This window comes from Xyrauchen texanus, chromosome 27 (genome assembly GCF_025860055.1).
Source record: "Xyrauchen texanus isolate HMW12.3.18 chromosome 27, RBS_HiC_50CHRs, whole genome shotgun sequence".
Classification (NCBI taxonomy): Eukaryota; Metazoa; Chordata; class Actinopteri; order Cypriniformes; family Catostomidae; genus Xyrauchen; species Xyrauchen texanus.
In genome coordinates, this window is record NC_068302.1 from 3,522,692 (window position 1) to 3,538,181 (window position 15,490).

The window sequence follows — 15,490 nt, forward strand, 5'->3', positions numbered from 1 at the left end:
TACGTGGCTGCTGGCTCGCTCACTGTGACATACGTGGCCGCTGGCTCGCTCACTGTGACATGCGTGGCTGCTGGCTCGCTCACTGTGACATGCGTGGCTGCTGGCTCGCTCACTGTGACATGCGTGGCCGCTGGCTCGCTCACTGTGGCAGGCGTGGGCCCTGGCTTGCAGACCGGGGCAGGCGTGGGTTCTGGCTCGCAGACCGGGGCAGGCGTGGGCTCTGGCTTGCAGACCGGGGTAGGTGTGACAGGGGGGGCCCCGGACAGCTGAAGGGTCTCCACAGTGGGTGGAGGGGTAGGGTCCTCCTCCACGACGCCCACGGTGAGCTGTGAGCCGCAAACTAGTAGGGTCGCCTCCAGGAAGTCGCAGAGCGTCCAGCCGTGCGTTGCCTGTGGCAACCGCTCCCTCAGCGCCGCGTTCAGATTGCCCCTAAAGAAGGCCACCACGGCTGAGTCCGGGAAGTCTGAGACACTCGCCAGGTTCAGGAAATCGTGGATGTGGTCTTCAATGGGGCGGTCCTCTTGCTTTAAGCAGAGCAGATGGTAGTTCGCACGTTGGACTGCTGGATCCATGGGTGGTTCGATCGTTCTGTTATGCTTGAGTAACGAGGCAGACGAGGAAATGCGGATCCAAACGCAGTTTGAACTTTATTAGATGAACTAAAACAGGAAAACACAAAGGAACAACCCACGATGGGGAAATGAAACATAAAATAGCAAACTAAACACGACGTAAGCAAACAGGGGACTCGAGGAGGAAACACACACCAGGTTGACATCAAACAACGATCGACGGAGACTGAACAAAGACACAGGGTATAAATACATAAACAAGGGGGAAAGGGGCCAATGAACGAACAGAACTCAAACAAGATAATAAGGTGATTAACAGAAGCAACCTCAAACTAATGAGGGCAGGTGCAAACAATGACAGGGAACACGAACGCTAACAGAGGACTATGGAGTTACATAAGCGACTAAAGTGAAAACTAAGAAGTGCAAAAGTGACAAGATGGAAAACAAGAGGGCAACAGTGAAACAAGACAGGGTAACCGTTACAACGCCAAGTAAAACCTTAACTAACGTGACATTAAAATGTGTTATCAGTGACTTTATACCTCATTCTATGAATAAAGTTTAAATGAGGTCAGTAAAAGAAGTCGTTTTAACCACTCAATGATGATTAAGAGAAATATATACTGTATATACTGTAAGAAAATCTTTTTTTGTCTTGTTTGTCTTGTTTACATTGTGAATTAATTGTGCTAATGTGCTAACATACTATATGTGGCATAATATGCACTGATTACACTGTAATTTATGTTGATACTGAATCAACTGCATAAATTGGTGTGTAAAAGACTACCGTAATAATGGCAAAATACAGATGAAAAGTGATAGAGGCATATCTTTCTTTGGTCAGATGTGTGAATGGCTTTCGCTGCAGATGGCACATGAGTGAATGGGCACTTGAGAATATGAGAGTAGATTAGATTCCTTTTGTAGACTACATTAAACACACACACAAATCACATGACATGTTCTTGTTCTCGTCAGTGTGTTCGCCATGAATACTGACTGAACAACATAAACAAAGTAGTGTGTGGAGCTTCAGGTCACACCTACTTATAACGTGGACCAATGGAAGCAATGTGTTTAGCAGCTGGTTAGAAGTTTTCCTAAAAGTTTTCCCAAACAAGCTGTTCCGAACCACACCCTTTCGTTCTTCGATTTCGTATGAAGTAGGTTATTGGGGCTTTTCCGCTGCATGGTACAACTCGACTCAACTCAACTCTGCTTGCTTTTTTGGGGTTTTCCACTTTGGATAGTACTTGGTACCTGATCACCTAGGTCGAGGTTCCAAGCGAGCCGAGCCAATACTAAATGTGACATCAAAATCCTGCAGATCACTGATTGGTCAGGGAGAATCGTCACTACCAGCGTCACTGGATTTGGGACATGAACCCGCTAGTTTTAAAGTTAGCAACAGCGATAACATTATAATTTGTTCACGCACCTTTCAAATTGTGAAAAAAGAAATGGCTATGTGCAAAACCACGCTGTGGTCAATAAACGAGGTGCAGACTGTCCACTCTTTAGCGAAGAAAGAAACGATGCAAAACTAAAAAGTCTCTCAGGAAGTGTCTCAGCTGTTGGCTGCACACGGCTACCACCGGACCTACCAACAGTGTAGGGAAAAGTAAAAAAAGGGGAAAAAAAAACTTAAAAGTGACTACAGAACCATCAAGGAAAAGTGGAAGTGGTTCGACCAAATGGACGCTATCTAAACCGGCGAGCAATGAGAGGGAGAGTGCCCTGGACACAGCCACGTTGGAGGATGGTACATTTTGTTACGTTAACTCTATACTCTGCTTGAACGCTTCACATTAATTAGTTGACCAGCTACTGGAAGCTTGCTTCTAAAACAACCAGACTAATTTAACTGTTACACTTGTGTGAAAAAATCACAATGCAACAACTGCTTTATGCAGCACAATGAGCTAGTAGCTAACAGCTAGCTGTTGTGTTATTGTTTTGGTCCGTTTGTGTCGTGTTTAAGATGATGTCACGGCACGCAACTATGACGATCAGCCTATAATCCCACCCACGTTGTTGCGGCACTAAACTGCAGTGGAAATGCAAGCTCAGAAAAGTAAAGCGAGTAGAGTTGAGGTGAGTCGAACTGTTACGTGCAGTGGAAAAGTGCCATATATCTGGGCCTTAAAAGTGTTGCTAGGTGGTTACTACTACTAGGGTGTTCTGTGTGGTTTCTAGACGGTAGCTTTCTGGTCCAAGTAAAATGAGCCCAACCCAAGTTTAAATTATATTCTGGTCTCTAGAGTTAACCCTACTTTGAAGCTTATTTAACTTTTAGAGTTGAAAGTTTTTGTCTGCCAGGCAAAAATAGTCTGATAGCTTAGAAAAGTGACAGCACACCTTTCCTCAACAAGCAGCATAATTTGATATATCATTCATGTCTGTAGCAAAAACTATGGTACAAGTCACACCCAAATTTTAGAAGTTAAGGCCAGTTTATACTTCTGCGTCAAACCTACAATGTAGGCTCTGCATAGTGGCCAACGCTTTGGTTTGCCTTTATAGTTCTGCGTTAGTGTGTCTGCATCATTCTGTGAGTAAACAGCCAAAATACTTTTGTATTGAGAAAAAATACCTTAATTTCTGAAATAACTGTACATTTAATAAATAAATAGTAGGCAATGCAATGGTATTCATTAAATTATTGAAGCATTAAAAACAAGTTCATTAAAGTATGTATTAAGTTACATATGATTTATTTTATACTGTATGATGCCTGCAATGCATGTAAGATTGCTTCTGAGCCTCTTAAATAATAATAAATAAATAATGTGACATATGCTCCGTGCTGAAAAAACATAATCATATTAATCAATAAATGCTTGCTTGACCAACACAATGGGTGTCGTTTTAAAGCTTAAACTCTTTACTATGAATTTAGGCAAAATTACCAACACTAAACAGGTTACTTTTTAATCTACAGACAAACTAGGAGTGTTCTGTTATGAAAATATATAAAAGGGGATTTTCTCCCCTTTTCTCCCTAATTTGGAATGCCCAATTCCCAGTGCATTTTAAGTCCTCGTGTTGGCATAGTGACTCCGCGTCTGAGACCGTCAATCCACGCATCTTATCACTTGGCTTGTTGAGCGCCTTACTGTGGAGACATAGCGCATGTGGAGGCTTCACGATATTCTCTGTGTCATCCACGTGCCCCACCGAGAGCGAGAACCGCATTATAGCGACCATGAGGAGGTTACCCCACGTGGCTCTACCCTCCCAAGCAACCGGGCCAATTTGATTGCTTAGGAAACCTGGCGGGAGTCACTCAACACACCCTGGATTCGAATTTGCACGACTTCAGGGGTGTTGTCAGCATCTTTAGTCGCTGAGCTAACCAGGCCCATGAAAAATTATTATTTACATATAGCAACATATAGCTACACTGATATTTTTGTAAATACATATAAGTAGCTATCTAAAACCCATATGATCGCTTGACCAACACAACATGGTTGTCGTTTAAAGCTTATAAACTGGAATTTACATTGCATATAGGCAATATAACCAACTCTAAGCAGGTGCTTATTTAATCTGCTGACAAATTAGAAGTGTTCCGTTTTCATTACTTATGAAATATGATTATTTAATTTACACCATACTGCCAAACATACTGTCAGAACCAGAGGTGGGTAGAGGAGCCAAAAATTGTACAAGTTAAAGTACAATTACTTAATTTTTTTTACTCAAGTAGAAGTAAAAGTACTAACATAAATAATTACTTGAGCAAGAGTAAGAAAGTATCCAATTAAAAGAGTACTCAAGTAGTGAGTAACTTGTTACTTTTACAAATGACATAATAGAAGTTAATTATCATTGTCATTCACCATCATGTTGTTCCAAACACATATAACGTTCTTTCTTCCATGCAACACAATAAGGAGATATTAAACACTGTTTGACACACTAGAGCCACTATTTACTTTCAGTGAATGTTATTTTTCTCCATATTTTGAAAGTGAATTGTGACTGAGACTGTCAGTCCCTAAAATTCTGTCTAACATAATTTGTGTTCCATATTATACAAAGCGTCACACTGGTTTGGAACAACATGAGGGTAGGGACATTATGACAGAATATAAAATTATGGCTGAGCTATAACTTTAAAGATATAGTTTACACAAAATTGAAAATTCTCTCATCATTTACTCACCCTCATGCCATCCCAGATGTGTATGACTTCCTTTCTTCTGTAATTATTGGGTGAACTATCCCTTTAAGGGCTCTTGTCAGATCTGGATGAATTTGTTAATAAGAGAGGTTTCTAAACATTTCTAGTAATTATTACGATGAAAACGTAAAAATGTCCCACAAGGACATTATATATACTGCTGAAATATAAACAAAAGCAAGATCATGTTTTATTAATGCCTACTTTAGCTATTTCATAGCTTTTAAAGTCATGTGTGTATTCTTATTTCAGTGTAGTTACAGTTTTCAGTGTCGTAAGTATTTAGATCATTAGATCTGTACAACAGTACCACCGCTCTCTAAATGCATATATGCAGTCTAATTCCTAGGGCACCAACCCCGGTCATTGAACACTCGCTGTGTCTGAAACCACTGCCTATCCTCTATATAGTGCACTATTTCGGGTGTTTGCCATTTTGTAGAAGTGTCTGAATTCTGAGTGAACCACTCGTTCCCTACTTTTGTTCACTCAGTTTTACACACAATGCACTCTCATTTCGAGTGTACGTTTGATGTACACTCAACAACTGTTAATTGCCCATAATCCACCATGGGTAAGAAATACGAGCTGGGATACACAGCTCCCTTCACTCCAACAATTTCATGCTGTATGTAGCAAATTAGCATTTGACAAATCATTACTTGATTAAAATAATATAACATATAAAGAGGCAAAACATACAGATACATTTTAAAATGTACTCTTTATTTGTTAAAATGTGTTTACTTTTTATATTAACACACAGTACATATTTAAAATGACAAACAGAATGAAGATTTATTGTATTAATATATTATTTAATAAGAATAACAAGTAAGGCCCAAGTATTTAAAAATTTCATATGTGACAGTCCCAGAGCTCTGACACTCAGTGTATACGTCAGCATCCGAATTCACTCATTTCGTTCAATTACTGCTGAGATGTAGTGCACTAACTGCCATTCACTCTATAGGAAATCGTGAATGAGTGAACGATTGCAGACACAGCCAGTCTGTCTTTGCCATACTAGCGCCCGCACATCTCACATGTGCAAGCCCTGTGCACCTCACTGTGCACGTGCAGAAGTGCTGTCTCTTCACGCTCCAGTTATCACGTGAATGGTAGACCAAAATACATTTATTTACACTTAACTTGGATGTTTACATGGGTTTATACAGTAATCCTCCTGAAGTAGCTGCGAAAATTTCCAGTACCGCCGCAAGGGTGCGGGGTAAATGCGTAAATACTGCTCATGACATGCGGGACAAAGCGCACTTATATATTGCACTGATTTAAACATTTACACTTAAAAACTGGTGTCATAAGAGCCCAGTTACATTATTACCCTGAAAATGACCATCACATTATCCCACGTTATCATTAGAGCCAAAACTTACCTCAGCCTGCTGCCTTAAGTTGGAGCTGTGATTTTAATCTTGAAAAATCAGCTTGTCTTGGTGTTAAATGAAGGCATTGCATGACAAAACTATTCTTTTTTTTCACTGTGTGGAGCAAAGAAGGTGTTTCACTTTAAAGAGTTTGATGCTGCAGCAGTGATTGAGTGACAGTCTGAGACAACAGCTTCCGCACTCGTAAAAGTCCCATTCAGTAATCTCACAATAAATTACACATTAATTAAAATTAAACCCATTAATGTAATGACAGGAACACCACCCATTGTAAAGAAGTAAAAGTAAGAACAATTTATTAGAAATTTACTTGAGTGAGAGCAAAAAGTTCCCACTTTTAAACCTACTCTAGAAGTATTTTTTCCCCAAAAAGTTACTCAAGTAAATGTTACGCAGTAAATGTAGTGCTTGACTACCCACCTCTGGTTAGAACATCGTACAGCTTGGAATGTTCTGGATTAGAATATGGCAAGTATTATTTTATTCACCTGATATACTGTATATATAGAGTAAATGGCTCCCGCATATAATTTCTTATCATTTGGGGGCGGACTCTGATAATACAGTGGACTAATCACAACTCATTTCATTTGTATCGACGCAACGCAACGCGCAGTTACATTTTGAATTGGTGCATGTCAGGCTACGCTGTTACATATGTAGCTACGTGTGGCTTATGGCATAGGTTCAACTCAGAAATATAAATCAGCCTTCATGGTTAAGGGTTTGTTTGAATGCTGTTCAGTGTTTTTTGGGTTTAATATTACTCTTCCTGAATATTACAATTAATTGACTTTGTGTCCTTAAATCTAGATAAGTGGGATGCTGGTATTTTTTCAGTCTTTCATGATGATAAAATAGTTGTGACCTTTACTACAAGCTCAGCATCAGATAAATACACCATCATACTGAGAAATGGAAGTGAAATACTACACATGGAGTACATAAATGGGGTAAAGTAGGTTTTTAATCACCATCTTCTTACATGCTAATTTAATTGAAAGGACATGCACAGACTGCAGACACATCAACTCTCGCCTTCTGTTTCACGTAAGTTTCTCTTCCTAATATTTGTTTACGTTTGTCCTGCAGGGAGGAAAATTGGAAAATCGTACAGTGGAAGTGAACTATACGGGCATCTGTGAATATCTTTCGATATCGGTGACTATTAAATGGGTTCTGAATCTGATTTCTGATGTCTGTGCAATATGACCTCAATAAGTCATGCTTAATTAAAATTCATAGTAACATGGTAACAAATTCATGGTTTCAAAATTTAATTTGGAAATTTCTGAATGCCTTTACAGGTTCTTTGAAATGCCAAATGTTCAGCAGTATCAATTCTAAAGAGTGTGAATTACTGAAATAATACAAGCTGTGATTCTGACCATTTGCACTGCAATTGTTTTTTTTTCCTAATCAGTATTTTGTATTGTTGTCCAGGAAAATATTGGTTACACTTTACATTAATGTTCCCTTATGATGTTAAGGGTTTATAAATGTGTTAATTAATTACTAATAATTTATTTACAAATGCTTTATAAATGATTGAAATGCAGTTGGGGTGGTATACTTTTTTACACTAATAAAATTGTTTTTTACTGACAGATAAAACCATACTTTCCACACTGTGGCCATGGATGTCCTTTGGTTCATCACAAAGTTAACTGTTCGAGTGAGTATCTTAAAATTCAACGTCTAAATCCTCAATTACCAAATGGTTCAGAACAGGACAATGGTTATTTAAGCAATGGCAGAATGTACACAGAATTATCCACTTTCATTACAAAAGACTGCCATTTCTAGCTTGGAGAAACTGCCGTTTCTAGCTTGGAGTCTGTGGCAGCCCATAGAACCGTTTGGTAAAAAGTGTGATAATTGAAACACTGATAAGGGAGAGTCTGAACATTGCTGGTGTCAAATTTGGAGTGTTTACCTTAAACCCTCGACTCAAAATTAAATTTTACAATAATTTTTGAAATGCAAGGAAAAAACGTTTCCTCTGATTCCTTGGCTCTTGCCGATTCGAATGCATACCATGATTACAATTTTTGCTCGACTAGATTTTACGGCATTTAGAATTTTGTGGAAAGCCTACTTTTTCTAACTCCCCCTAGGGTGTATGTTTAATTCGCAAAAATGTGGCATGTATTATCTAGAGACACGCATGACAAAAAGTTATTCAAGTTATTCATATATATATATATATACACACACACACACACATTGTTGGCAAAAATTTGGAATAATGTACAGATTTTGCTCTTATGGAAAGAAATTGGTACTTTTCTTCACCAAAGAGGCATTCAACTGATCACAGTGTATACTCAGGACATTAATTACATGGAAATTTACTATTACAATTTGGAAAAAAAAATTGTACTACTTCAAAGAGTTCTCATCATGAAATCCTCCATGTGCAGCAATGATAGCTTTGCAGATCCTTGGCATTCTAGCTGTCAGTTTGTCCGGATACTCAGGTGACATTTCACTCCACGCTTCCTGTTGCACTTGGCATAGATGTGGCTGTCTTGTTGGGCACTTCTCACGCACCTTTCAGACTAGCTGATCCCACAAAAGCTCAAAGGGTTAAGATCCATAACACTCTTTTCCAATTATCTGTTGTCCAATGTCTGTTTTTCTTTGCTCACTCTCTAACCTTTTCTTTTTGTTTTTCTGTTTCAAAAGTGGCTTTCTCTTTGCAATTCTTCCCATAACTCCTGCACCCCTGAGTCTTCTCTTTACTGTTGTACATGAAACTGGTGTTCAGTGGGTAGAATTCAGTAAAGCTGTCAGCTGAGAACATGTGAGGCGTTTACTTCTCAAACTAGTGACTTTGATGTACTTATCCTCGTTTAGTTGTATCTGGACCTTTCGCATCTCTTTCTGTCCTTGTTAGAACCATTTGTCCTCTATCTTTGAAGAGTGTAGTGTACACCTTTGTATGAAATCTTCAGTTTTTAGCAATTTCAAGCATTGTATAGCCTTCATTCCTCAAAACAATTATTGACTGATGAGTTTCCAGACAAAGCTGTTTTTGTTTTCTTTTTATTTGCCATTTTTGACCTAATATTGACCTTAAGACATGCCAGTCTATTGCATACTGTGGCAACTCAAAAACAAACACAAAGACAATGTTAAGCTTTATTTAACAAACCAAATAGCTTTTAGCAGTGTTTAGTATAATGGCAAGTGATTTTCTATTACCTAATTAGCAAATAAGAGATTACTCAAGGATAAGGTGTTGAAGTGATGGCTGCTGTAAATGGGGCCTGTCTAGATTTGATAAAAAATGACTTTCAAAAAGTGATGGTGCTGTTTTTTACATCAGTAATGTCCTGAACATAATTTTGATCAGTTGAATGCTACTTTGGTGAATTAAAGTACCAATTTCTTTCCGAAACAGCAAAATCTGTACATTATTCCAAACTTTTGGCTGCAGGATTTATATATATATATATATATATATATATATATATATATATATATATATATATAATCCTGCAGCCAAAATTAGGCAGTGCGCACACAAAAGAGGTTGAAATGCTATATTTTGGCAACACTTTGTTATACTGAAACATGTTATCTTAACTGCTTGGCCCCGTAATTACTGCTTGCAGCTATATTCTGTTACTATTTTCATCCTGTGGATTATTTTGGAGACATGTGAGAGCCATACAGTGAGGAGTAACTTGTATGTAATGTATTAGCTGTAGACAAGTGAATAGGTTGTCATTTCTATAAAGAATTGTATTCTTGATCTGACCAAAATTAATTCATATTTTTTTTATTTATCTTCATTGGTGTAACATCAATTAGCTTGATTAATTTAAAGATATAGTTCACCAAACAAAGAACATTTGTCATTGTGTCTCCCCTATGTTGTTATAACCCCTAATACTTTCTTTTTCTTAACAGAAAGAGAGAAATTTTGAAAAAATTTACAATATGTTGCTTATTAACAGAGGTGGGTAGTAATGTGCTACAATTATTTGAGTAATGTTTTTGAATTTTTTATTTTTTTTTAGATTTTAAAGTGGGTACTTTTAATTCTCACTCAAGTAAATTTCTAATTAAACTTTTTTACTTTTACTTTGTTACAATGGGCGGCATTCCTGTCATTATATTACTGGTGTTATGTAACCACAGACACAAGATGGAGTTCTGAACCCTAGCATTGGTGTTTATTTACATATTGGGGTGTTTATTTACAAATTGTGCTCAATTGAAGGTCGACTGGTGAAGTACCATTCTTGGTGGAGAAGGAGGGTGAATGGTAAGACTAAGCCAGATACACAGAGGTGTGCTGATGTCAAGGGAGGTGTTCACTTGGTGAAGGTGAATCCACTGGTGAGTGTATCACCTTTTGCCCTGACATAATTTATATAATTGTTCACTTATAGTCGAGTCACCGTCTGGGTGACCGAACACCTCTTGGAAGTGAGCCATGAAGCCATCAAGGGTGTGTAAGACTGGGCTATCCTGCTGCCAGAGAGTTTGTGCCCATTGAAGAGCTCTTCTGTTGGTGGGGAAACGGTGCGGCTGCATTTCCAACAACAGAGAACATGTATTCAAGCCTCGAGGGGTGAAGCCATGGCAGGTGGAGCTGTGGTAGGCTCGAGGGGCAAGGCCGTGGAAGGCAAAGCCGTAAGAGGTTCAATGAACAGAGCTGTGGCAGGCAGAGCCATGGTAGGCTTGAAGAGCAAAGCCGTAGAAGGCAGAGCCATGGAAAGCTCGAGACTAAGAGTCCTGGATGACTAGGAAAAGACCTCAGTGGTCGTAAACATGAGCAGAGTCTCAGGAACGACCTCTGTGGTCGTGGGCATAGACAGAGACTCTGGAACAACCTCTTTGGTCATGGCATCGACTGAGACTTGGAAACGTTCTCCGTGTTCGTGTACATGGGCAGAGACCTGGAAACTACCTCTGTGACCTGGAAACTACCTCTGTGGTCGTGTACATGGGCAGAGACCTTAAAACGACCTCTGTGGTCGTGTACATAGGCAGAGACTTGGAGACGATCTCTATGGTCGTGTACATGGGCAGAGACTTGGAAACGGAAGCCCCCTCCTCCAGGAGGCCGAAGTTGGCAACGCAGGCTCTGGGACAGTCAAGGCTAGCAACACAGGCTCTGGGATGGTCGAGGCTACAGGCACTGGCACTGGCTTGTTAACTGTGGCATGCATGGGCAAGGGCTCGTTAACTATGGCAGGCATGGGCGCTCACTCGTCGACCATGGCGTGGGACGCTAGCTCGTCGACCATGACGTGGGATGACAGCTCGGAATCCGTCTCCCCCACAGTGAACGTAGAACCGGAAATTGAGGGGACTGCAACTGCCAGGCATCAAAGAAGAGATTAGCTCACTCAATCAAAAAATGGAAACTGTCATTGAGGGCAATCTTATTAAACCTCAATGTGGAGCGGAGGGGGGTGGGGCCGGGCTAGAATGTCACACGCCCGATCCCCAATCGGCCTGATGGTGGAGGGATAAAGGTGGTTAAAGAGAGAGAGAGAATTACGGGCATGTCCGTCATGTGTGTGTTCATGTTTGTGCTTTTGGTTTGAGTTTAATTCAAATATTATTTATATTGACATGCCGGTTCTCGCCTCCTCCTTGCCCATCTTAACCCCCTTACATTGGTGCCTAAACCCAGGAAGGAGGAGGCATGCCCGTCGCAGAGTCCTCGACACTGCCGTCCACCCAGGGGAGCGCCGCTGCCATCTACTGGGTGACGGAGTAGGCCGACCGGCCAGATGCGGGGAAAGGCCGCTGTCTGCGGGGCGAGTGGGGACTGGATTCCCCGACCTCCTGGAGCGATGGAGCCGCTGCCAGGGGCGGAGGAGTGCCCTGCCGTCCCCCAGAAATGCGGAAGGGTCGAGTGAAGACCGCCGTCCACAAGGGGAGGAGGGAAGTAACTCCCCGATCGCCTGGAGCGGTAGGGCCACTGCCAGGGGCGGAGGAATGTCCCCAGGGGCCGCCAGAAAAGCGGAGGGGCATTCTGTCCGCTGGGGGTTGGAGGTTTGACTCCGGTTTGCACAGAGAGGAGCGGCTGTCGTCCGCTGGAGAGTGTGGAGGAGTGTTCGAGGACCACGCAACGGTACATCAGAGAACCGGTGAGTGAGCTTTTTCTCTCTCTCCCTAACTGGAGGTTCCGTGGCCAACTTTATGCCGCTCTCCCCATGCTCACTGAAATTAGAGACAGGTGTTAGACATAATTTAGCTCAGGTGCAAGCGCCCTTACCGCTTTCTCTCCCGGACAGGCGCTTGACCACGCCCCCGCTGCCACACTCAACCTCGCTGACCAGAGGGCAGAAGTCCCCCACATATTCCTAAAAATGTCCTGTTAAACAGACTATGCCGCACGGAGAGAGATGATAATGAGACATTATGCATGGAGAGACATGGATATTCAGTCCTATAGAAAGAAACTGTTGATTTCTTGTGTTCCAATGTGTGGATTACTAATTTTCACCAACATGTTGTAATGTATAGGAAGGAAGTTCAGGAGCTGGATCTAGGAGTGGGAAAAGAGTTTAATGAAAAGAAATAAACAAGTTCAAAATAATGGGTAAACACAGGAACAAATAAAACACCCATGATGGAAAACATCCACGAAGGGCATGGGCAAAACACGGTTGGTCTAGATACATTAAACAACTGACAAAGAACAAGCAACCAACAGGGCATTATATACAAAAAGACTAATGAGTAAATGAAACACAGGTGAGGACAATAGAAGTCAGCTAGCAGTGATGAGAGCAGGGAATTATGGGAAGTGTAGTCCATGGGGAACAGATGACAGAGGCAAAACACAGGGCAGACAACAGTGAATCGTGACACATATAAACATTGAAAAATGTGGGGATTTCACACACTGTGAACACAGAATATGCGGGGATACTTAAAATGTTGCAAAACACGTTAAATCCCACTACGAAATTCATTAAGTGGGTTTTTTCCTGCAATTTTCTACACATTGATAATAGCTGCTGCTAAGACACTTGGAAAAGAGCGAGGACAGTGCTAGGAGAGTGCGCTCGGTGTCTGCATGATCTTGAGCATGCACGTGACTGTGCCTTGGCATGTCCAGTATATTATGCATTTGCACATCTTTGCAAGATAAATATACTCGTGCTCGCTCCTCGGTTAGACTTTGTTCACCCCGCGTAATTTTAGTGCTCTCTCGTTTGTTGTTTGCTTGCACTAATGTTATAAATGCAGCACTGGCCCAATCGGGCAAGTGACAGTTCTAGCAACTGGCCTGAATCTTTCTCACACTGGCCCCGGGCCATCCTTATTGTTGAGCCCTGAAGGTCTTGATCCTCTTCAAAGTAGAGAAGCACCTCTCTGGTTCTGCTGCTGTGGGTGTGGTGATAAAGATCTTGAGTAGACTGGTGGTCTCTGAGAAAGTACTCTGCAAGTTGTTCTCCATGAAAAAAACGGTACAGAGGCACTGCACCACTGCTAGACTTGAACTCACTGTTCTCATAGATGAAGGAAAGTTCTGTTTTAAGCTTGGCCTTGTTCAGCATAGGGTATGGTTCTGGATGAAGGAAGCTTCAGCTCCTTGGCATGCACCAGGATGGTATCACATACCTGTAAAATATACACCATCAGCTTAAATTTACGATAAAGCTATTTTGATGAAAGTGATTCTGACTGAACACATGCATATATATATCCAAGTCAATTATATGATTACCAAGGTTTTAACACTAGTATTCTTAATTGCATTTTACAGTATGCTTACTTTACGATCTTTATCTAGCTATTAGTTTCCCCAACAAAACAAGGTCTACAGGGGCATGTCAAAAAATATTGGATTTCCCATTTAGAAGATATAGCCCATTGAGTCAAAATGAGCCATGGCAGTATTGGCTCTGACTACCACCCCTGGAGTCGCAAGTTCGAGTCCAGGGTGTGCTTAGTGACTCCAGCTAGGTCTCCTAAGCAACCAAATTGGCCCGGTTGCTAGGTAGGGTAGAGTCACATGGGGTAACCCCTTGTGGTTGTGATTAGTGGTTCTCGCTCTCAATGGGGCCCGTGGTAAATTGTGCGTTGATCACGGAGAATACCATGAGCCTCCACATGCTGGGAGTCTCCACGGTGTTATGCACAGCGAGCCACGTGCGGATTGACAGTCTCAGAAGAGGAGGCAACTGAGACTTGTCCTCTGCCTCCCGGATTTAGGTAAGTAACCGTGCCATCACAAGGACCTACTAAGTAGTGGGAATTGGGTATTTCAAACTGGGAGAAAATAGGATAAAACAAATAAATAAATGAGTGTGGCAGGGCGGAGGGCAGGGCCGGGTTGTGATTATACACACCCGGTCCCTTATCTGGGTAATTAAGCCTCAGAGAGGGATAAAGGCGGATGACAGACGGTGGTGCTACGAGAGAGAGAGAGATAGTTTATGGACATGTCCGTCATGTGTGTTTGTGTCTTTTAAGTTATTCATTAAAATATTATTTATATTATCAAGCCGGTTCTCGCCTCCTCCTTTCCAATGAATCCCTTTACAATGAGCCATGGCAAAAAATAAAGACATAAATACATACATATAAAAAAAAAATCAGCTCATGTCTTTCAAACTAACTGACAATCCAAAAATCCCAAAACAACTTCTGGTCAGGAAGGTCTTATGTTACTACATGCACATTTTTGTGCAAATCACACAAATGGCCTAGGAGTTCAAAAAAGGATGTTTTTTTTTGTCGAAATTCAAAATACTATATTTTTTTTCTTGAATTTATTTTAATAGAAGTGAGCGGAAACATAAATGTGTGTATAATAGAGATCTCTGGGCTTTACGGTTTCTGACACCTAGATACTTTTAGGGGGAGAAAAAATTACAATAATAATTAGAAAATCAGTACAAATACTGTACAATAGAGCTGATCGGCCATGATGTCAATTCGCAGGTGAACCCGTAAGGCTAATTTGCCCAGGCTGTTTTGCTCTATGGGCTTTTATAATGAGGGTTTTCAACTAATGAGTAAATAAGGTCTGTGGTAAACAATTTTATAGCCAACATGTAAAAAACTATGTAATTCAATATGGCTTCAAAATTCACACTTGATGCATGACTGTGTGTAATTTATGTTGTAGAAGAAAACATCCACGTCCAACCTGAACAGCTCTAAAGGTTTCCAGTACCTTCATTACTTGGACCCCTAATTAGATACAGATATTCGCTTTTGTTAAGATTGAATTCTTAAGTTGAAAAAACTAAGGGAATTACTTGTAATAAGCTGACAATTGTTCTGCTTTGTTCCAATGACACATTTCTTTCAGTGTGTCTTCGCGCACC

The 15,490-nt window shown here is 40.9% G+C and overlaps 1 protein-coding gene across 2 annotated transcripts in view; it reads left to right on the forward strand.

The window, feature by feature from the left end:
• LOC127620834 (interleukin-17 receptor B-like) overlaps nucleotides 1-15,490 on the forward strand; it is a 73,619-nt gene that overhangs the window by 42,308 nt on the left and 15,821 nt on the right. For both annotated transcript variants that reach the window (XM_052094094.1, XM_052094093.1), the window contains exons 7-9: nucleotides 6,990-7,129; nucleotides 7,269-7,337; nucleotides 7,785-7,851. In XM_052094094.1, the coding sequence (XP_051950054.1) occupies nucleotides 6,990-7,129; nucleotides 7,269-7,337; nucleotides 7,785-7,851 (276 nt within the window). The remainder of the gene's footprint in view (nucleotides 1-6,989; nucleotides 7,130-7,268; nucleotides 7,338-7,784; nucleotides 7,852-15,490) is intronic.